This window comes from Suricata suricatta, chromosome 4 (assembly GCF_006229205.1).
Source record: "Suricata suricatta isolate VVHF042 chromosome 4, meerkat_22Aug2017_6uvM2_HiC, whole genome shotgun sequence".
NCBI classification, from domain to species: domain Eukaryota; kingdom Metazoa; phylum Chordata; class Mammalia; order Carnivora; family Herpestidae; genus Suricata; species Suricata suricatta.
The window spans coordinates 116,376,864-116,401,798 of NC_043703.1; the positions used below are offsets into that span (position 1 = coordinate 116,376,864).

Genomic DNA, 24,935 nt, shown 5'->3' on the forward strand with positions numbered 1-24,935 from the left:
GTTGAAGAGGCTGTCTTTTTTCCATTGGACACTCTTCCTGCTTTGTCAAAGATTAATTGGCCATATACTTGTGGGTCCAGTTCTGGGTTCTCTATTCTGTTCCATTGGTCCATGTGTCTGTTTTTGTGCCAATACCATACTGTCTTGATGATGACAGCTTTGTAGTAAAGGCTAAAGTCTTGGATTGTGATGCCTCCCATTTTGGTTTTCTTCTTCAATATTACTTTGGCTATTCAAGGTTTTTTTGTGGTTCCATATGAATTTTAAGATAGTTCTAGCTTTGAGAAGAATGCTGGTGCAACTTTGATGGGGATTGCATTGAATGTGTAAATTGCTTTGTGTAATACATGATACTCTACATGGAAAACCTGATCGACTCCACCAGAAGCCTTCTAGAACTGATCAATGAGTTCAGTAATGTTGCAGGGTACAAAGTCAATGTACAGAAATCAGTTGCATTCTTATACACCAAAAATGAAACAACAGAAAGAGAAAGCAAGAAACAGATCCCATTCACTATTGCACGAAAAAACATAAAATACCTAGGAATAAACCTCACCAAAGGTGTAAAAGACCTGTATGCTGAAAACTATAGAGGACTTATGAAGGAAATTGAAGAAGACACAAAGAAATGGAAAAACATTCCATACTCATGGATTGGAAGAATAAACATTGTCAAAATGTCATTATTAATCATTCTTAATTATTGTACTGTCTTTAAATCAGGTGGTGTGAGTTCTCCCACTTTGTTCCTCTTTTGAAAAATGGTTTTGTTTATGCTAGATTCTTTCAACTTCTATATAAATTTTAGAATCAGCTTGGCTATTAAAAAACCTGGACTTTTTCATCACCTGATGGATGGATCAAGAAGATGTGGTATATATATACAATGGAGTATTACATGGCAATGAGAAAGAATGAAATCTGGCCATTTGTAGCAAAGTGGATGGACCTCGAGGGTGTCATGCTAAGCGAAATAAGTCAGAGAAGGACAGATACCATATGTTTGCATTCATAGGTCTAACAGGAGAACAGGAGAAACCTAATGGAGGACCAGGGGGAGGGGAAGGGGGAAAGAGAGTTGGGGAGAGAGAGGGACGCAAAACCTGAGAGACTATTGAATACTGAAAACGAACCCGAGGGTTGGGGGCGGGGAGAGGTGGTGGTGATAGAGGAGGGCACTTGTGGGGAAGAGCACTGGGTGTTGTATGGAAACCAATTTGACAATAAACTATTAAAAAAAATAAAATAAAAAACCTGGACTTTTGATTAAGATTGCTTTGAGTCTGTACATCAGTTTGTAGAGAATTCACATCTTAATAATATTTGAGTTTTCTAATCCACAAACACAACAGTTCTTTCAGTTTTATTTAGAGGTTTAATTTTTTCATTAGTGTTTCATTGTCTTCAGTATACCCAACTTAACTCATGTTTGTGTTAGTTTGTGTTTTTAAAACGTTGTGTTTATTCAAGTGTAATTTTACTGATGCTCTTAAAAATTTCAGTTTTCTACTTATTGCAAGTATATAGAAATATAAATATAGAAATATAAGTGACTTTTTATGTTGACCTTGTAGCCTGTGGCCTTGCTGATCACATTTACTGGTTTTAATAGTAGTTCTTTTGTGAATTTTTTAGGACTTTCTAAGTAGACAATCTTATCAATTGTTTTTTCCCTTTAAATATATATGCCTCATATCACTGATTATCTACTTATTTTACTTAATCTCCTCTGTTTTCTGACCTCAACTCCGTGAAAGCCAGTTTTGCCAACATTTGTATAATTGAACACAGTGAGCACTTTTCTGTCTTCATCTTAGGTACAATAAATAGCATTTGACATTGTTAACCATTGCATAACTTACTAAAATAATTTCCTTTCGTAGCTTCTACTGTTTTTCTTTCTACTCTTCTGCTGTTCTGTTTCCTTTGTTGCTTTATTTTGAGACAGAGAGAGCACAAATGGGAGAGGGGCAGAGAGGGGGTAACATGGAACCAAAGTAGGCTCTAGGCTCTGAGCTGTCATCGTAGAGCCCCATATGGGGCTTGAACTGTGAGATCATAACCTGAGCTGTAATCAAGAGTTGGACACACAACCAACTGAGTCACCCAGGTGCCTTGAAAAAATATTTTTTTAATGTTTACTTTTGAGAGGGCAGGTTGGAGGCAGAGAGAGAGAGGGAAACATAGAATCTGAAGCAGGCTCCAAACTCTGAGCTGTCAGCACAGAGCCCAATGCAGGACTGGGACCCACAAACTACAAGATTATGATCTGAGCTGAAGCCGGATGCTTAACTGACTGAACCACCCAGGCGCCCCAGAAAAAATTTTTTTGGGCACGGTGTTTATAAAATTTCAAAACAGAACACTTAAAAGTATGTATGCAGTACATGTTTGGCTGCAGGTCCCATTACTCCCTAATTCCACGTGGATTTACTAATTTCTGCTACCTTCCTGGCCCTGTACACATTTGAGTTTTTGACTTCTGCTTGAAGTGTTGGGATGTTTGGTTCTCATCTAGATCTGGGAATTCAAATACATCTGTATACCTAAAAATCCCAAATTTGTATTTCTAGTCTTTATTTTTTCCTCAAAATTTGTTTATATTCACTGATTATTGTTATCCCTACTCACATCTGTCAAAAACATTAGGGATTTGGGGGTCTGTTTATACTGATTAAAGAGGAATAATACAAGCAGTCATTGTGTGATAGTAGCATAGCAACAAAGTATCCAGAAGCTTGTGATGACCGCTGGCTGTTGTGTGTGAGTGCTGAATCACTAAACTGTACACCTGAAACTAATATTACACTGTATGTTAACTAACTGGAATTTAAATAAAAACTAAAAAAAGGAAAAAACCCAAAATATGCAGAAAAAAAAGAATGTAAAAGAGGGATCTTTTGATATTTTATGATGGGAAATTAGAAGTATGTTTGGGGAGAGGTATGATTTAGTAGAGAGGGAAAATGGATGAAGAAAAGCAGGAGAATCATGTAGGAAGGCAACTGTTGAAAAGAATTGAAGGGGCACCTGGGTGGCTCAGTCAGTTCTGTGTCCAACTCTTGATTTTGGCTCAGATCAGGATCTCACAGTTTGTGAGATTGAGCCCTGAATCAGACTCTGTGATGACAGCATGGAGACTGCTTGGGATTCTCTCTCTTCCTCTCTCTTTGCCCCTTTCACACTTGTACTATTTTTCTCTCTACCTCAAAATAAATAAATAAACTTAAAAAAAAGAATGGAATAAGATGGGAAGGCCTGTGACAAGTAGAGAGACTTTTTTTTTAGGTCACAAGATGAAAATGGGTTGTAGATCTAGTGATAGGAAGATAAGGAAGTTCCATCTCATGCTGTTCACTTCATTGAAGTAGGAGATGAGGTCATCATTTGAAAATGAGGAGAGTTCGGTAGTTCTGAGGAGAGAAGGTATAGTCACTTTAGCAAGTCAGTTCACCAGGAAAATACAGTAGGATTTCCAGGCAATGCTGATTGCCCGTGAGGCTTAAAGTCATCAATTTAAAGGAAAAACCATCTGGGTTTGTGCTTTACTCAGCAGTGTGCTGCTTCTTGGATTCAGATAAGAAGAAGGTTCGACTAGAACTGAGCTTTTGCCAGGCAAATAGGATGGTAGGAGAAAAGGGCAAGAAAGTTAAAGATGTTTGCAAGGCAGTGGTCGTAAGCATGACATGAGGATGACTATGAACTCTCAGTGGTAAAGAGGGAAATACAGCTAAGAAAGGAATTATGAAAAGTGTAAATGTGGTAGGAGAGTTGTCTTAATAAGGTTAAAGAATTACTTAAGTTGAGCTAGAGTAAGTGATCTGAGGAGGCCAGAGTGTGGGCAGAAGAGCAAAGAGATACCTCTCTCATAGGAGCGAGGAATAAACTATGGGACCAGGCTCAAACCATGGTCAAGGAGGCTGAGAGATAAGTTAGGGACTAGAGATTTTGCTGTAGTGAGAGTCACACAATGACTGGAGTTCCCCTGCTTTAAAAGCCTTCTTCGGCCCACTGTGCTCTATAGAATGGAGTTTTCTCAAAAGAAAAAATTTAAAATTAAGTGTCTTTTATTTTTAAGTATTAATAACATAAAAAAACATGTTTCCATCAGTGATTTGGTGCTCTGGGTTGGTCTAATTTATTCAGCATGGAAGGGATTGAGATAATTTCGAATGCTAAAGGTCTGCTGTTCCATAATTCCATAAACCATAGATGAGTAGTGTTATATTTTAGAATCTTATGCCCTAATGTTTATTGTTGCATATATTTATATAACTGATAATAGGTAGTGGATAGTTGTGTATCTTTTTTTTTTTTAACTTACTAAAAGAGCTTTTGACTAATGAATTTTAAATAATGGAAATAACTCTTCAAAGATGAAAGTGTTATTTGAGAAAATAATTCTAAATTATAATACATCTTCTTTTTATAGATTCTAGGTCATTTGGGAGTGAAAACAGTTATAGTCTCTTTAAAAAACAAAAAACATTTGAATTGGTTAAGAAAGAAGAGTCCAGTAACAGACTATTTACAAAATCATGAAAATCAAAAGATTATGTATCCAAGTATGTAGGTTGTCACAATATAATATCATCTTCTCATTTTCAAATAAATATCAGATGAGTTTATTACTTGACCAAAGATTTTATTATTTATTTATTTATTTTTTGACCCCTTCCCCCTAACCCTATCTACCTACCACCTTCCCCCTAGTGCGCCCCGCGAGGTCTTCTCCCCAAAGATTTTAGATAAAGGGTGAACAACTACAGAAAGAGGAAACATAGTAAAAAGGAAAACAAATTTTGAAAATATAATAAAATTGCTAAATTCAGGATAAAAACATTGGCTACATTTCTAAAAAATCCAGTCAAGAGAAAAAGCCCTAATGAAATCAGCTTAACACAAATGTATTAAAGCTTATAGAGTTGGACTAGTGCTACTAAAGAGGAAACTGAGAAAGTTAAAATAGTACCAGCTATCAAAAAGGTTTCTAATAGACTCACTGGTGAAATATTTTATACTTTTAAGGAAAGTTTAATTTCCTTGTATAAAATAAATCTAGGACGAAGTTGTAGAACAAGGTTAGAAGGCAAAGCAAGACATTGTAAAATCCTGATTAAGACTATATATGAATGGAAATGTTAAAGATCAGGCTAGTAAATATGATTAAAAGTCTGATCTACCACTGTCAAGTAACCAATGTAGCAATAGAAAAAAATTTTTTACAATATGTTATCAGACTGAATTGGGAAAAAGATACTATAATATACTTTGATCAAATTTGAGCTCATTCCTGACCACATTAATTAAGTATGAAAATAAAAGCATAAAGGAAGAATATCTTTATTAGCCAATACCAAATTTAAAATGACAATGCTGATAAAATTGTTTACTAGTAGTCTTTAATTCAACATTACTACTTAGTGTGGTCTGTGGATTGGTGCCAATCCATGAATTGGTTGTTAACTTGTCTGTCAAGAGACAAATATAAGAATATAAAAAGAAGTAGGGAAAACTGTTCCTTCCCATAGATATTTTGAGAAGCATTGCTCTGAATCATGCCTGTAATGTAAGGTAATATAATGTAACATTTGGAAGACACATGTATCATCATTCATAGATGATGTGATAATGTTCTATAAAGAGAAGAGCCAAGGGTCCTCCAGAAACCAACATAGCTAATTAAGGATTCTGTAAAGTGGTCACATGTAGAGCATCTTGTAGCTTTAGGTTTGGAAAATTTTTTTCAGTTTTGTAATCCACTTACACAAGATTTCATCATGAACCAAATGTATTGTTTTAGTGATGAGAACTGTTAAAGAATAGCAGAAATGCCAGTGATCTAACATGTTAGAAGGTGGGCAGTGATGGGAAGAGGTCTAGTGTAGTTAATATTGTGAAAAACATACAGAAAGAACAGTTTTAATTTTTTCCAAACATTGTGATGAGAATGTCATCATATAGGAAGCTATATGCTACATGAGTGGATATTTAAATCTAAATATATCTTTTTCTTAATGTTTACTTTTTTGAGAGAAAGAGCATGCGATCACAAGTCAGGGAGGGACAGATTGAGGGGGACAGAGGATCTGAAGTGGCTCTGCACCGACAGCAGCAAGCCTGATGTGGGGCTTGAACTCATGAAATGCAAGATCATGACCTGAGCCAACGTCTTAGGCCTAACTGACTGAGCCACTCAGGTACCCCTCTTTTATTTTTTTAATGTATATTTCTTTTTGAGAGAGAGAGAGAGAGAGTGAGTGTAAGCAGGGGAGGAGCAGAGAGACAGGGAGACACAGAATCCAAAGCAGGTTCCAGACTTTAAGCTGCCATCACAGACAGAGCCCAATGTGGGGCTCAAACTTACGAACTACGAGATCATGACGTGAACTGAAGTCTGACGCTTAACCAACTGAGCCACCTACGTGCCTCAAATCTAAATATTATTGTATATGGTAACTCAGTTAATTACTTAGCATATTTTCCTTCAAAATTATTGTTTTAGAGAACAGAATCTTGGCATTCTCTTCCTCAAGAGATGGATTCTTCCCATACTTTGGATACAACCCAGACCAGTTTTAATATGAGAGAGGAAAGGACCAAAGTGACAGACTTCCCATCTCTGGAGGAAGGTTTATTGACCCAACTGGAAAATCAAGTAAAGGAACCCAAGAGAGATCTCTTATGTTCACCACTGCTAGGTAATGCCTCTTTATTTTTAACTAGTAGTAATATTTGTAAAATACTTCTGGGGGGCTACAGGTCCTGTATCTAAATCCTTGAGTTGAGGAGCTCTGTAGAGCTTATTTCTGGTTTTCTGTACTGATCAGCTAGACTATTTATGTTAAATGTGCACTTTCCCGTCATTTTATTATGTTCTATTCCTCACAGAAGGCAGAAAGCTGGTCCTTTCTAGTGGGTATACTTCCTCAGCCCAGAATTTATGGATTTTTCCTTGGGGTAAACTATATATTATTCTTTGACAACTTCTCTCAGCAGTGGAGACTCCATGATCCTTGAAATAGTAAATATTTATGTTTACTTTGTTAGATTCTTGGGAGTACTTAAGGCATATGTTATTCTCAGTTTTCTGACCCTAAAATTGAGATAAAAAGGTTAAATGACTTGTTTGAAGTAGATATTATTGATTTTCTCCATTTAATATGGAACTGACTTATTAGCTCTTTACAAAAGGTAACTTTTTTTTTTTTAAGTCTGTTTATCTGTTTTGAGAGAGAGAGTGTGGGTAAAGGGCAGAGAGAGAGGGAGAGAGAGAATCCCACACAGGCTCTTAGCTGTCAGTGTGAAACCCAACACGGAACGTGATCCCACAACCCTGGGATCATGACGTGAGCCAAAACCAAGAGTCAGAGAGATTTTTGAGAGAGAGAAAGACTTTTGAGAAAGAATCCTGCTCAGGCTCATGCTGTTAGTGCAGAGCCTGATGAACTCACAAACTGTGAGATCATGACCTGAGCTGATTCAAGAGTTGGGTGCTTAACTGGCAAAGCCACCCAGGTGCCTCTGCTTATTTTTAATAAATTGATTCAGTAAATAAATAATTCTATTTTGAGCGCCTATTAAGTGTAGCAAGTACTTTGGTAGGCACTGAGGATACAGCTGGGAATAAAGTGGATGTGAAGTTGACAGTGTAGGTGGGAAGCAGACAGACCAAAGATGAAAACAAGAGTATGCCAGTTATGACGGAGGGGGTATACAGTGTGGTATTATAGATATTCTGAAATCAAGAAAGTACACTGTAGCAACAGTGTTATGTTCATAGTGGAAGAACAGTTCAGTTTTAGCAAAATGTCACATATCCGGTTAAATTAATATTAGATAAAATGCACTAGATAAATGTTGGCTTGTTGGTTTTATAGTTTTATGTCTGTTAAAACTTTATTCTTGTTTTATACTTCTATAAACGCTATACAAAATAAGGAGTTTATACCTATTTTGTACATATTTAAGCGCATTTAATAACAAAGTTGACCTTCAGAAACCTATAAGAATTATTTTTCCTTTTTTAAAATTGTTTTTAAGTTTATTTATTTATTTTGAGAGAGAGAGGGAAAGAGAGCCAACAGGGGGGAGGTGCAGAGAGGTGGGGGAGAGAGAGAATCCAAAGCAGGCTCCACACTGTCAGCACAGAGCCTGACGTGGGGTTTGAACTCACAAACTCATGACCTAAGCAGAAACCAAGAGCTGGATGCTTAACCAGCTGAGCTACTCAGGAGCTCCAAGAATTATTTTCTTTTCAATCAGCAGTTCTCAAACCTTTTGGTCACAAGACTCCTTTACATACTTTGGTCACAGGACTCCTTTACATACTTTACTGAGGACTTCAAAGAGCTTTTGTTTATGCAGGTTATTGATATTTTCCCTTATTAGAAATGAAAACAGACATTTCTGAAATATTTATTAACTTGTTATAAAATAATAGCTCCATTGCTACATATGTGTTAAATTACATATTTTTTAAGAAAATAACTGTTTAGAAGAGTAGCATTGTTTTATTTAAGATCCCTGTAATGTTTCACCTCATTGAAGACAAGTAGATTCTGATACCTGCTTCTGCATTCAGTATGTTGCTATATCATAAATGATGCAGCTTCTGGAAAATTCTACTGTACCCTTGTGAGAATGAGAGTGAATAAGGCAAATGACATCGTAATATTATTTTGAATATAATTTTGACTCTAGACACCTCCTAAGAATATTTTCGGGATGCCCAGGAACCTGTGGACTACACTTTGATCTAAGATGGAAAGAAACATTCATAATGGATCAGAGCACTTGCTAAGGAATTAGAATGTTTAGGTTCAGTTCTTACTCAGACACTAAGCTATTTGAATGCAGACAAATTAATATTTCTTAAATTTCGTAACATGTTTCCTCATCTGCGAGATGGGGATAATAATACCTAGCCTTCAAGGTTTTCATTGGAATATTGTACTTTAAGTGGTGAGACCTTTTTAGGCTATGAATAAATGGAAGTTGCTGCTGCTGCTATGTTATCATTTTGATGCTTGTAGAAACTTCCAGATGGTAGCATATTTAGGTTCTTTATCACATGGGTAAGCTAAGAAATTAACTTTCAGGATTCACAACATTTTTATACTTAAAATTTTACAGTCATACAAGACAACTTTGCTTCTCCTGATTTGCCTTTGCTGACATGTTTGACACAAGATCAAGAGCTTGGGTCTGAGTCCTTATTTCAGCAAAGTGAACTAGATTTTGCACCTCTGAGGTAGGGTGGTTTGTTTTTTTATTTGCATGTTACCTTTTTACTCTTTCTTTTTCTTGTTTTAAGTTGTTGCTAACATAAATGACTTCAGGCTAAGGTGAGAGTTTGGGGGTGGTGGTTAGATATTTTCAGCACACACTCTTGAGGTGAAGAGGCCCTGGGTTAAGACATGGTGTGTATTAATTTGGCATAGTAACATATGTAAAAAAATGAGCCAGGCAACTGTAGCTTTTTTAAAAATAATTTTTAATGTATTCTGGCATTTCAGGCATAGCTTATTTTTAAATGTTTACTATTGAAGTATAGTTGACATATAATGTTATATTAGCTTCAGGTGCCCAACATAGTGACCTGACAGTTCTGTTCATTATGCAGTGCTCACCGTGGTAAGTGTTGTACATCTGATACTAATGTAATACTGTGTATCAACTATACCCAAATAAAAAAGTTATAAAAAAAACTATAGATGTTTATAGACTAAAAACCTTTGCCCATCCACTGTGTAGTCTCTTAAAATTACTTCTGTGAAAAGTGTTCTATATATATAATCGTCTGCCAATAACTAGGTTACTATTGTGTTTTAGGAATAGATCACATCTTAAGGGGTTTTTGAGAACACAGTACATGACTAGTAAAAGAATTAGTGAAAGTTAAATGAGTATTAAATTATGGTAGGTGATAAATTAAACATTTTAAGTAGTAAAGTTTGAATTTTTTATTTAATCTTTTTTGGGCAGCATGAAAATATTCCTAGTTTTTGGTAATATTATTTTAGGGAAGACTGAGAAAATATCAGGGTCATAGGATAGGAGTTCATCTTCTGTTTATAAGAAATTTGCCTTGTTGAGTCATTAGCCAATTTAAGGGAATTTAAAATCAGAATTTTGTTTTTCAACACATTTTTCAAATCTTGATTTCAATGTCATATCAATTTTGTATTTTTCATGTTAGTATTTAAAAAATGTTTTTAATGTGTCATTTGTTTATTTTTAACTATATATTTTCAGGGGAATTCCTGGTAAGTCTGAAGATACTGAATGGTTTTCTCGACCGTCGGAAGTTAGTGAAGCTTTATTCCAGGCAGCTTCCGAAGTAGCTTCAGTACACAGTTGTATCAGTGTATCTCAGCACTCACTTATAGGTAGTACATCTGTCGGGTCTCAGTGCTCTGTTTTACCTCCTGAACAAGGGACTGAAGAAGAGACTGTTTCGTCTGATACAGATGATGAACTGAAAATCCCCAAAGACTTTGATAGTTATGATGCTCTTTGTTCATATATGGCACGGAAGACCCAAGAAGTTCAGGAGCCAGAAACCAATTTAACTGATAAAGGTCAAGTTTCAGTTTCAGCTTCATCTGATACAAGTGATGAATGTATGACTCCTAAAAGACATGACAGTTTTGATGATTCTTGTTCATATGTGCAGTATTGGAAACAGAAAGCTTTACAGCAGTCAGAAAAATATTTAACCAGTAAAGATCATGATTCTCATTCAGATTCATCTGACACAATTGATAAAAATAAAATTCCCGAGGGAAGTGACAATTTTAGTGCCTCTTTTTCATCTATGCCATGGAACAAACAGGAAACGTCACAGCATCCAGAAACCAGTGTGATCAGTAAGGACCATGTTTGTTTTCCACATGAAGTTGCTCCTCATTTTAATAACAAAATGTCACATTTTTTCTGGCGTTGTCTGTTGGAAAGAAGAGGAAAGGGCGTTCCCTTGGCAGCTAATAGTCATGGTTTTGAGAGTGTTTATTTAAGGGCTCCAGCTGAGAATGAGATGAAAATGATGGATTCTTTGGAGGGGTATGCAAGAAGTGAAGAAGGTCAGGGGAAAGAACTATCTCAAGGTTTTGAACTAAAGGAGAGGAGAAGTACTTTAGTATTTTCAGACGTACCTCCCAGATCTTCAGAAATACAGAATATTGAGAATGTTGTAGTTCCTGATAATTCTATACAAGTTTCAGAAATACATATACACTCTAGGGGACCAGATACCTCTAAGGTGGCGGTTCCTGGTGCTCCTCTTCAGACTCTTAAATCCAACTTGGATGAGACATCAGAACAACTGTATTTTCAAGGGGAAAGAGACCAAAAGACAACTTCTGCTTTTAGTGGAAAAAATGTTGATGCTTCTGACAATGTAGCCTTTGAGGCAGTTATTGCCTCTATTGAGCCTTCCAAGAAAGACAGTACAGTAGATGAAACCCAAACTGACATCAGTAAGTCTTTAGTAAATGATAGCCAAGAACGTGAGCCAAAAAATCCACATCTTTCCCTATTAAATTATAATGATGAAAGCTCTTTCTTTGATAAGCTTAGTGAACCTGGTTATCAGTCCACTCCTGGGGTATTTGAATTAGCAGCTTCAAAACCATTATTGCATAAAAAAGATAATGGTAATAGTTCCCTGTATTGGCATCCTAATTTAAAGTCACTCCCCAATGCTCCTCAGGAAATGTTCATTAAGCCACTTTCTCTTATTCCAGAGCATAAGTCATCTGCGTCTTTAAGTGAAAAATCTCACACCCATGCTGCTGGTGTTGGCAAAGCACAGTCAGCTTTATTTCAGTGTGATTTAGACAATGAACCATTTCTTCCCATTGGTAATATGGAGTCTGTTCCTGCTCTTGACATTACAGAGAAGGTAGGATCTTCACACATTTTTCAGCCAATGAAAGTATGGACTTCAAATTCTTTGGTCTTACAAGATTTAAAACAGCAAAGCTTTGAAGAAGTTGCAGATTCCTCAAAGTATATTTTGGGTAAGAATATAAACTCTAGTAACATCATGGAAAGTCCATCTACAACTGTAGGAAGCAGCTTTTCAGCAAACTTGGTGACATGGGATGCACAGTCACAAGGTATTTTACCAGTGACCAGTAATGCATCAGCAATTGCAGTCAGCCAAGAGACATTGCTGAAAGCTGATGTAGGCCAAGGTAAAATTCCTCGGCCTATGGGAGCCAAGTCCAAATTCGTTCTACATACAGTTACGCAAAATGACTCCTATTTTGTAGAGGGGCTGCAGGTGAAGTCTGAATCTGACATCTATACTCTGGATGATGGTACTGAATCCTGTAGCGTAGATGAAAATGCTGTTGAACGCAGTACAAGAGTTGCTGATCTACAAAGAGAGGTGAGACACAGTAAAATGATAGTTGGGGGAATGCAGTCTTTTCTAGTATCAGTTCAGGAAATGGTGTTGCTACTTGTTTTTATTTTACTTTCCACTGTTGCCCAGGTATGTGACCAAGGTGACCTGACTGGTGAGTGCATTGAACTAGCAGATTTAAAAAATGTGCTTGATGATCTAGAGGTTTGTGATAGCTCTCTGCACTGGCAGTCGGCCTTAAAACTGCCATCTAAGCAAGAGAGTGATTTTCAGGAGCCTGTAAGTTTTTCTGTTTGACATTTCTTATGGGGTGCAGAAAGAATATTTTTGTTGAAAAATGGGGATAAAAGTAAAGGACCCATTTATATCCTCTGATACCAACACATGGCTTACAATCTGGTCTTCATCTGACATACAAGAATATGCTCCATTAATTTGTTACAGGTTGGCATAAAAGAACTATTTGTATTTTGTAGACCTTATTAGTGAGTTCTGTGGTGTCTTAGAGAAGGCCATCCTTTGGAGCTCCCAGGCCTTTCATCTTGAGACATGCTGGTTCATGCCAGCAAGAACCTTTGGGACAGTGTTAAGATTAGACTCACTCATAGAGATAGTCAATTGTACATTTTTTTCATTCTTGCTTTCAATGTACAAGCCTTGGAACAAACCCTGGAAGATTTAAATATTTCTGTTTAGAGTCTCCTGAAAGATTTGACTTCAGAAGGGTTTTGAAAATTCTAAGAACCAGTGTTTCCTTAGGAAGGATATTGAGGTGCTTAATGTCCACACTAGCTAATATTCTCAAAGGGAACTAACTACTTCCTTTCCAAATGAGTGACATATCTGTGCATACACACATTCCTTCCATTCTCTACATATATCATCATTATCATTATGCGTGTGTACTAGAAAGTAACGTTGAGGTGTTAAAGTTCTGTGTCTGTCTTTCTTTTATACAGGGCTTCATTTTTGCCTAGATCCTTGGATCCCTTGATTTCAATGTTCCTTCGGTTCCATTGTCCATCCTCTTTTGTCTGCTACTGTCAGCTTCCTTATAATCTACTCTTGTATCTTGTTAGTCATTAAATCTAGTTATACTATAGATATTATATACTTAATGTTACTCTCCTTTTCCTATTTTTCCATGCATAAAATTAGTATGTCATTAGAAAGCTGCTAGTTTGGGGCACATTTTTAGGCCTTTAGGTTCAGGCAGTTGATTAGAGAAAATGAACAAGATATTGAGAGAAACTTTTCCTTTTATTTATAATTATTGAGTTTATTTAAAATTGAAATATAAAGAATCATGAGGTTATTTTTATTTTCTTTATCATTCTAGGCATTGTTTAATTTTCACTCTAACAACAGTGGGATTGAAGATGATAGCATGTATGCTCAAATACTATGCTAAGAGATTTACATATACATTAATTTATTTAGTCCTTTGATCAATCTATCAGGATTGTTAATATCATCGCCATTTTACAGTTTATACTTAGAGGAACTTGCTCATGATTATTAGCAAGTAGGGGAGCTATTATTTGAAACTAACCTTATCTATGTGTGTAATCACTATACCATAAACTGCCTTCCTGATTATTTGTTAGTGAAACCAAAACCAAGATTTTGCATTATTTTGGCAAGAGTAAAGGTTTTGCAGGGAATTGGTCCAAGTCAATTTCAATAAGAATGAGAAATAAGTATGATCAGTTTTAAACTTAGAGTTTCTAATTTTTTTATAGTACTACTAATGTAACTTAAATCAACTTTTTTTTGTTTATTTGTTTTTAGACATGAGTGGGGGAGGGGCAGAGAGAGAGAGGGTAAGAGAGAATCCCAAGCAGGCTCTGTGCTGGCAGCATAGAGGCTGACATGGGGCTCAATCCCATGAATCATGAGATCATGACCTGAGCTGAAATCAAGAGTTGATGCTTGCTGACCCAGCTACCCAGGTGCCCCATCTTTTTATACACATAACATATATTTAAAGAAATGTGGATACATATTCAGTTAATAGTGATGTGCTAAGATGAACTCTGACCACTATTCCAAATTTTGTTTGCCCCTAGCTCTAGCCTTACGTATATCTTTTCAGTTCAGGGAGGATGTTCCTTGTATTGTCTTTCACTCTTAGCTCCATTCTATCATCTGGGAGTTCCATGATGCCAATATTAGGGAAATAAGGAGCTGCATATGGTAGTAATTTTCCTGCATGCCTCAGCTTGCTCTCAGAGGGCTTGCCAGCTTCTTGGCTTCTTTCTTATTTTCATCTGTGTCTCAGAAGAATCATTCATGTTTGTTTGCCTTACTTTGATACGTGACTATCATTTCTCTAAATGATTATTTGGGCATCTACTTATGTATGACATAGCTTGGGGTTGTGAAAGGAGTGTGGAGATTTGGAGTCAGAACCTTGTTCAGTTATTTGTTAGCCTGTGCCTTGGGCAGATGACTTTGGAGGATCAGTCTACTGATTTACATAAAGAAATAGAAATAACCTCATGCATCATTATGTTAGATGGGATAACGTATATGGTAGTACTGCTTGGCTGTTAGTTTTCTTCACTTTACTGATACTAGACTCTCACCAGTGATTTCCTCCTGTCATTATTTTATTTCTCTTTTTCCGTGTTTCTGGTAGTAGCATATTACATTCTTTTAGCTTCTGTGAAAAAATACTGTTCTAGTATTCCTTATTTTGGATGTGTAACTAAATATTATTTAAGGTTTACTCTTTAGACTAATTTTTGTTTTGTTGGTTTCCCTTCTTCCACCAAGGACCTGATTTCCTCTCAAGGTTTAAATGCTTTCCTCTGTGTGATGGTCATCACATGTATTTTTAGACCCTAATATTTTTCCTAAGGTAGACATATGCTATCTTCTGTGAAGTTTTCTTGTGAACATTCTCATCACCTCAAATGCAATGTGCCTTTATCGAAAGAACTCAGACTTTTTCTTGAAATCAGACTGACTTGTAAATTTTCTTAGTTCTTACAGAAGAGTTGGCATTTCATGGTTTCTTCATCTTCAATTATTTCTTCATTACTGATTAAAAACTGGGAGATAAACCAGTCTTGATTTTTTTTCTTCCTGATTCCTTCCATTTTCAATTAGTGATAAAGATCTGCTGATCTCTTAAAAAAATACTTCTCATCTTTCTCATTCTGCATTTTCTTTTGTATTATCTACTCTAATATCTGTATGTTTGTTTTGAAGCTTTGATATAATGCATTTTTAAAAATTTTATTTACTAAAGTTAAGTTCCAGTATAGTTAACGTACAGTTATATTAGTTTCAGGTGTATAATATTCTGTACATTAGCAGATCTCTACATTGTGCTCATTGTGATAAGTGTACTCTTAAGCCCCTTCACCTGTTTCACCCATCTCCCAGCCCCCTCCTGTCTGGTGTACATCAGTTTGTTTGCTTTAGGTAAGAGTTTGTTTCTTAGTTTGTTTCCTTTTCTTTGTTCATTTGTTTTGTTTCTTAAATTCCACACGAGTGAAATCATATGGTATTTGTCTTTCCCTGTCTTATTTTTATAGCATTATGCTTTTTAGAGCTATCCATGTTGTTACAAATGGCCAGAGTTCATTTTATTTTTTTAATGACTGAGTAATATTCATGAAATTTTATTGTAGTCAAGGTTGGAATAGAATTTTTTTTTTCCCTATCTTTGGAAGCTCTAGAGAAAAACTGCTATTCAGTACATATATGTACTGGGGACACACACAGAATCTCTATCATATGTGATATATATGTTAATGAGCTGTACTTCAAAAAGTCTCCTTTAAGAGTGGGGTAATTGAAAACTAAGAACTTTGTGCTATGTTTAAAGCAGAGTTTCTCTTATGATTCTTTTTTTCTTTCTTTCTTTCTTCTTCTTTTTCTTCTTCTTCTTTTTTTTTTTTTTACTATATTCTTTGTTGTGGGGGCTTTTCTGGATATTTTAGGATGCTGGGTAACATCCCTGGCTTTGCTCACTAGATGCCAGTAGCCATCCCCCCATGCCCAAAATTATGACAGTGAAAAATGTCTCCAGGCCTTGCCAGATGTTCCTTGGCTGGGGAGGGATGGGGGGGAGGAGCAAAATCTCCCACAATTGAGAACCACTGGTCTAGAGAAACCTAGAGCAAGGTAGTAGAAATAGAATATTTATTTCTACACTGCCAGCTTCCTAAGACTGTTCATGATTACACAATAAAAAAACCTTGATAAAAAAGGATAGAACAAAATTTATGCTTATGTACATCTTTAGACTCTCCTGCGAGGTCGTCAAAAAGAGGGAATAATATTTTTAGGAAAATAAACTAAAGTGGTATATTGTATTTTCATGAGAGTGAATTTGATGAAAAGTTGTATATGTTTATATACTGACATCACCAATGATGGCATCTAATTTATTGTAAGGACTTCCTAGGATCTGAGGAAACTTTGAGAACTTCTTTTTCAGCATTTAACCTTTACTTCATTGTCAGTTTTGTTCACTACTACTTCTACTTTACTTTTACTTCATTATTACTTTTACTTAAAGAAATTTGAGGACATATATTTTTTGGTATTTGATTATAGATACAGTTATTTGATGCTTTAATTGTTTTCTAAACATTTGTGGATTTGTGGAAAATATTCCTGTTTTCCTTCCTTTTCTCTTTCCTTTCACAATATATATCTCCTTTAATAATACTCTTTGAGCTTGTCAAGAGTAATATACCAAAGTTCAAATTCCTCAGTGATCATGTTATTATACAGAACAAATTTTGAGGCTTCTGATCTGTAATATTCTATGCAGACTTCCAGATCTTCAGAATAATTTGTAGAGCCTTCCTAGAATTGACCAGTATATGACATGTATATGAATTTAGGAGGGTTGAGAATATGATCTTAAGGAACTGGCATAATTGTATAGTGTTCCTTTTCATAAAAATTGGGTTTTTTTAATCACATGTAGCCTAAAATTAATCTTATTTTCTTAAATTTTTATCTTTTTATAGGTAGATCATTCTAATATGGACATTAATCAGTCTTTTTCATCTGTATTGCCTCCGTTTATTCCTCATGAGCCGACCAGAGAGTTGGAGTATCACTCTTCAGATCTCAGAATGTTGAGGGTATCTCCTGACACTGTGCAAAAGACTCGCAAACAGTTAGGTACGTAGAAGAGGAGGTACTAGGTGTTCTTATGGCTAGCTTGTTAAAAATACGTGCTATGGCTAATTTTTAAATTTTGAACTTCTGCAACAATGTTACCATGAATCTGTGAACCATGAAGTCTTTAAAAAATGAATGGGAGGGACTGGGAGTTACGAGGAGAAAGTGACAGATGGAGGATGGGAGGGAAGTGGTGTGTTGCCTAAGCCTCAGAAGGAGATTTTATTTCATTTCACTTCATTTTTTTTTTGTTTATTTGAGGAATATGGAAAATAATGGTAAAGAAGTCATTGTGACAAGTGGTTAAATGCCACTTCCATCTCTCCTTGTTTCCAGAGTCATAACATATGGAAGCGGGCTGCAAGGGCAGTAGTAACAAGGGGAAAAATAGTTTCTTTTTTTTCAAGGTAAAATGTTGGAGAGTGTTCTATGAAAAATTTGAGAAAGATTATTTATTGAATAGAATGGTTTTAAAGAGCACAGAAGAAAATTGGGAGGGGAGGAATAAATAGTGAGAGGAACCAGGGTAAGAAAGTAGAGCGGGAATAGAATGTGGGGATGGGAGACTGGCAGTATTTGCCTTTGTCTGGACCAGGGATTTTAGTGGTGAGCATAGTTGAAATGACTGACCTCAAATATCCTCTAATTTTATCAGAAATAATTTTGATGTCAGAACTATCTGAGAGTCCTAGATTATGTCTGTCCTGGTCTGAAACATGAGTACTGCCCTAAGATTTGAGAAGGACATCATGCCTAAAAATGTCTTCTTGGGCTCTCTTTTACAGATTATATAATGTGGTTTGGTAAAGAATTCTCAGATTATAATCAGTACCACCTTGTCTTTGCCTTTACATGCTTTGAAATTGTCCTTAAATTCTGTTAAGGACATTCTGTTCTGTTTTTGGTTTTTTTTCACTTTACATTTTAGTTTGGGAAGTTTCTATTGACTAACTTTTAAATTCACGGATTCATTCCTTGGCATGTCCAGCCCACTAATGAGCCCATCAAAGGCATCCTTCATTTCCATTATGATGTTTCTGACTTCTATCATTTGTTGTTGTTATTGTTGTTGTTGTTGTTTATGTTTACTTTTGAGAGAGAGAGAGAATGCAAGCAGGGGAGGGGCAGAGAGAGAGGGAGACAGAGAATCTGAAGCAAGGTCCACTCTGTGAGAGCAAAGCTTGATGCAGGGCTTGAACCCACACACTGTGAGATCAAGTCCTGGGCTGAAGTTGGATGCTCAACCAACTGAGCCACCCAGGCACCCCTATCATTTCTTTTTGATTCTTTATTAGAGTTTCCATCTCTCTGCTTATACTACTCATCTCTTCTTGAAGTTTGTCCTCTTTTTCCATTAGAGCTTTCAACATATTAGTTATAGTTATTAACTATAGTTAATAACTGTATTAGTTATTAGCTATAACTAATGGCTATAGTTATTTTAAATTCCTGGTTTCATAATTCTAAAATATCTGACTCAGATTCTGTTGCTTTCTTAGTCTCTTCAGACTGTTTTTTATAACATGCCTAGTAATGTTTTGTTAAACACTGTACTTGATGTATTAGGGAAAAAGAACTGAGGTAAATAGGTCTTTGGTGTTAGGCTTTGGATTACTGGCTAAAAGTTAGGTAGTATTACTATTTGCTGTAACTTGTCAGACAATAAAATTTCCTCTGGTGTCCTTGTTTTTTGTCTCCCCTGTTGTCTTTTTGTTTTCCTTGACACTCCTTAAATAGGGTCCTAGCCATGCTTCCATTCTGTCATTTGTAATCTCTTACTATAGAGGAGCCTTATTGATGTAGTGGTAAGGTGTAGAGGGGAGTTCATCATAATAATCTTGTGATTAGGTGTCAGTCTTTTAGTGAGCCTACTTTTACAAGTGCTTCTTAGCATTTTTCCTCTCTTTAGGTGAAACTGTAAGGCTTGGGGGTGGGATGGGGCTATAGTTGGATGTTTCCCTTCTTTCAGGTTGATTAAGCGCATGTAAAACCTAGGTAGTTAGGCTCTGATAATATAGTTTCCCTGGGGTCCAGTCTATTATGGAAAACAGAGGGCTCTCAGCTTCTAAAATGGTTATTTTCCCATTCCCTTTGCCAAGAGTGAGAGAGTATTTTTGTCCCATCTTCATCTTGAGAGCCTTGTGGAGCCCCTCATGAAAATATAGAGTCCTCCCTAAAGCAGGGCTTTGGAGTTTTGTTGTTGTTGTTTGTTTTAATTGTTTGCTTATTTTTGAGAGAGAGTGAGGGGGAGGGGCAGAGAGAGAGGGAGACAAGAGGCCTAAGTGGCTCTGCACTGACTGCAGAGAGCCTGATGTGGTGCTTAAACTCACAAACCACCATGAGATCATGACCTGAACTGATGTCGGACCTTAACCAACTGAGCCATCCAGGCACACCCCAAGGAATTTTTCTCTCTAAAGTGAGTTCATGCTTAGCCTCTAGCAGTTGGTTAATTATAGTTTAATTTTTCCTACCCATTCCTGGTTCCAGTGCCTTCTGCTCTCTTAATATTAATCCCTCTTTATATTTGTCTCTTTGATTTTCAGAACAGTTGTTTATCATGTGAACTCAGTTCTCTAATGGATTTAAGAGTTGTTGATTTTCAGTTTGTTCTGCTCTTTTCTGGTGCAGATGTGGCTTCTAAGCTCTTTACATGTTGGACAAGGAACTTCTCTTTTTTAAAGATTATTGAAATATATACAATAAGAGCAACTAAGCTAGAGCTTTGGAAGGAGAAATGATATATTTAGAATGGAAATTGAGGGGCGCCAGGGTGGCTCAGTCAGTTAAGCATCCAACTTCAGCTCAGGTCATGATCTCACGGTTTGTGGATTTGAGCCCCACGTTGGGCTCTGTGCTGACACCTCAGAGTCTGGAGCCTGTGTTCAGATTCTGTATCTCCCTCTCTCTCTGACCCTCCCCTGCTCACGCTTTCTCTCTCTTTCTCTCAAAAATAAATAAAATGTTAAAAAAAATGAAAATGGAATGGAAATTGAAACCATCTGTCATTAGCTTTTTTAAAAAACTTTTTGAGATGTAATTCATATGTAATACATTTCACCCATTTAAAGTTTACAATTCCCTGTGTTGTGCAAAAACGTCACTACAGTGTAATTTTATTTTTTGAAGTTTTAATTTAAATTCCGGTTTTTTAGCTTACAGTGTATTGTTAGTTTCAGGTGTACAGTATAGTGATTCAACACTTCCGTGCCTCATCCTGTGCTCATCACAAGTACCCTGCTTAATCCCTGTTCTCTATTTAACCTGTCCGCCTACCCACCTCATCTCTGATAGCTATCCTCACTACACTCTAATTTTAAAATATTTTTACACCCCAGGTACCCTGTACCTGTTTGTACTCACTCCCCATTCCACACCTCCCTCAGCCCTAGGCAACTTAGGCCACCACTAATCCACTGTGTCCATAAACTTGCCTGTTCTGGACATTTTCATATAAATCAAATCATACAGCATGTGATCTTTTATGAGAAACCTCTTTGAATATGTTTTTGAGATTTATCCATGTTATAGTATGTATTGGTACTCCTTCCTTTTTATTACCAAGTAATTAATTACACAGTTGTATATGTCACATTTTATTCACCCATTTATCAGTTGATGGACATTAGTCTTTTTCCATTTTTGGCTGTTATGAACAATACAGCTATGAACATTCATGTACATGTTTTTGTGTATATATATACTTTCCTTTTCTCTTGGATAAATATCTAGGAGTGGAATTGTGGGTTTTATAGTAACAGTGCTTAACATTTCGAAGAACAGCTAAACTGTTTTCCAAAATGGGAACATGTTACATTCGCATTAGCATTATGAGGGTTCCAATTTCTCCATCCTCAACAGCACTTGTTATTTTCTGGCTTTTTGATTATACACATCCTGATGGATATGAAGTGGTATTTTCTTGTGATTTTGATTTACCTTTACCTAATTGTAAATGATATTGAGCATTTTTTCTTGTGTTTATTGGCCATTTGTGTGTCTTTGGAGAAGTGTCTGTTCAGATACTTACTTTTTAACTGGGTTATTTATTTTTTTAATATTAAGTTGTAAGAGTTCTTTACATATTCTGGATACAAGTCCTTTATCAGATATATTATTTGTAAAACTTTCCTCCAACTCTGTGGGTTGTCTGTTCGCTTACTTGATGGTATTAATTGTAGCGTATAGTTTTGAATTTGGATGAAGTCCACTTTATTGGTTTTTCTTCCTTGTAAAAATTAATACTTTAAGTATTAGAAAAATATTTTCACATAACATAAAATTTACCATCTTGACTACTTTTAAGAGTACAGTGCAATGGTGTTAAATATTTACATTGTATAAACATTACTGCCATCCAGCCACAAAACTTGTAAAACTGAAACTCTATTAGTATTAAGCAGCAGCTCCCCATTTTCCCCTCTGTTAGTCTACGGTCATTCTACTTTTTGTCTCTCCGATACTCTAGATACCTCGTATAAGTGGAATCATACAGTAGTTGTCTTTATGTGACTGGCTTATTTTACTTAGAACAGTGTTTTCTAGGTTCATCCATATTGTATGAGTCAGATTGTTTTGAATGTGTAGATATATTTTGGGAGTATTGCCATCATAATAATATTAAATAGTTTGATCTGTGAACATAGGTAGTCTTACCTTTATTTGGGACTATGCCATCTTAAGTACTTTGATTTATAAATATGGGACGTCTTCCCATTCTTTAGGTTTTCTTCATTTCTTTCAACAATATTTGTAGTTTTTAGTGTACAAGCCTTGTACTTTGTTACGTTAACTCTATGTCTTTTAATCTTTTTGTTATTGAAAAATAATTTTACTTCATTTCACTTTGGGAATATTCCTTGCTAGTGTTGAATATTGTATGTTAATTTTGTAGCTACAATCTTGCTGAACGATTTGTTTATTATCTTTAATATTTTTGTGTGTGTGGATTTCTTTATTTACAAGACCATGTCATCTGCAAATGTAGTCTTCTTTTTTTCCAACATGGATGCCTTTTACATATTTCATTTCCTAATTGCTCTGACTAGAACCTTCAGTACAGTGTTGCATGGAAGTGGCAAGAACAGACATCCTTGTCTTGTCCTGGTCTTTGTGAAGAGGTATGAAGTCATTTATTACAAGTGTGATGTTAGCTGTGGGATTTCTGTAGATGCTCTTTATCAGGTTGAGGAAGTTCCCTTTTATTTGTAATTTTTAGAGCATATTGATCATGTCAATTTTTTGTCAAATTTTTTTTCTGCCTCCTTTATGATGATCATATAGATTTTGCCCTGTATTCTAAAAATATGGTACATCATTAATTAATTTTCATATGTTGAAGCAACTTTGCATTCTTGGTTATATGTGCCATTTGGTTATGGCATACAGTCCTTTTTGCATATTGTTAGATTTGTTAGTAATTTTTTGAAGACTTTTGTGTTTATATTCATAGTAGGTATTGGTGTGTAGATTATTTTGTGATTTTTTTTTTTATTAATTGGGTTTTGGTACAAGGGTAATACTAGTGTCACAAGTTGAGATGAGAAGCATTGCCTCTTTTAGTTTTTGGAAGAGTTTGTAAAGGATTGGTATTAGTTGTATTAGATGAAATTCATTTGTAAAGCTGCCTGGTCTAGTCAATCCTTTTTATTTTGTAAGATTGGTAGTAATACCTCTACTTTCATTCCTGAATTTGATTATTTATGTTTTCTTTCTCTTTCTCTTTTTTTGGTGGGTCTAGCTAATTTTTGTCAATAATCTTCAGTTTCTCTACTTTTTGTGATCTGTTTTTCTCTACTTTTAAATCTCTGTGTCATCTGTTTCCTTTCTGTCTTTATTTTTTCCTTCCTTTTACACCAGTGTTAGTTTGGGTGTTTTAGTGTTTCTCAAGATGAAAGAATCGGTTATTGATTGGAGATCTTTCTTTTTGATACATGTGTTTACACTGATACATTTCTAAGTCCTACTTTAGCAGCCTGCTCATAGTTTTGGTTTTTGTGGTTTTGTTTTAATTAATCTAAAATATTTTTAATTTCCATTGCAATTTGTTTTTGTTGGCCCCTTGGTTATTTGGGAATATCTCATTTCATTTTTATATTTGTAAATTTCCTTTTGTTATTAATACCTCATTTGATTCTATTTTTATTGGAGAACACATACTATATATGATTTTAGTTCATTTAAATTTTATTGAGGCTTGTTTTTATGTGTTAGTGTATAGTTTATTCTCTAGAATGTATGGTTTACACTTGAGAAGGATGTGCATTCTGCTATTGTTAGGTGGTATGTTCTATACATGTCTCCTAGTTCCAGTGAGTTTATAGTGTTCAAGTCTTCTGTAATCTTGTTGATCTTCTGCCTGGTTGTTTTCTCCATTATCAAAAGTAGGATATTGAAGTCTCTCTTATGTTTGTTTTGTAATTTTTTCTGTCTTATTTGCTTTATATATTTGAGACTATGATATTAAATGCATTTATGTTTATATTTGTTATATATTCCTGATGAATTGACATTTTTATTGTTATAAATGGTCTTTCTTTAGTTTTTGTGACTTTTTTTGTTTTAGGGTCTATTTTGTCTTAGGTCAGTATAGATACTTCAGTTCTTATGCTTGGTGCTTGTACAGTAGATGTTTTTCATCTCTTTATTTGAATCTATTTGTATTTTTGGGTCTAAAGTGTATCTCTTATAAACAGCTTATAGTTGGATATTGTGTGTGTGCATGCGCATGTGCATGTATGTGTATGTGTTTAAATCCAGACGGAGAATCTTTGCCTTTTGATGTGATTGTTTAATCAATTCACATTCAGTGTTATTATTGATTAAGATTGTATGTACATTTGCTGGGTTTACTTTTTGTTTTCCATGTCTCATGCCTTTTTGTTGTTCTTTTCTGCCTCTACTACTTTTTATTGCATTTAGTGAATATTTTCTAATGTGACATTGAAATTTCTTTAATGATTTTGTAGCTAATTTTTAAAGTTATGTTCTAGTGGTTATTCTAGGGCTTATAAAATTTATCTTCTTAGAATATATACCTGACTTATACTAACTTAATTCTAGTGTGATACAGAGACATTATTCTCATATAGCTCTATTCCTTCTTTTTTGTGTGTGCTGTAATTACTATACATATTACACCTATATGTGTTATAAACATAAGAATATATTGCTACAGTGTTATACTTATTTACATAATTTTATGTGTTGTTAAGAAGCTGAGAGAAGGGGAGCAAGTATTTATAGAGCTTATTATATCAGTTTTCCAATTTATCAATTTTTATTCTCTGTGTTTGTTCCTGTGGATTTGTCATCATCCAATGTCCTTTCCTTACTCCACTCCAACTTTGCTCCTACCTGCCTCCTTTTGATGTTGTCAAATATGTTACATTTCCATATATTATAGCCC

At 35.4% G+C, this 24,935-nt stretch overlaps 1 protein-coding gene across 1 annotated transcript in view; it reads left to right on the forward strand.

Annotated features, from left to right (window-relative positions):
* The first annotated feature begins 10,281 nt into the window (after nt 1-10,281).
* ALMS1 (ALMS1 centrosome and basal body associated protein) overlaps nt 10,282-24,935 on the forward strand; it is a 129,803-nt gene continuing 115,149 nt past the window's right edge. The window contains exons 1-3 of the mRNA XM_029937601.1: nt 10,282-12,026; nt 12,282-12,400; nt 17,371-17,527. Of these exons, the coding sequence (XP_029793461.1) occupies nt 10,532-12,026; nt 12,282-12,400; nt 17,371-17,527 (1,771 nt within the window). The 5' untranslated portion in view covers nt 10,282-10,531. The remainder of the gene's footprint in view (nt 12,027-12,281; nt 12,401-17,370; nt 17,528-24,935) is intronic.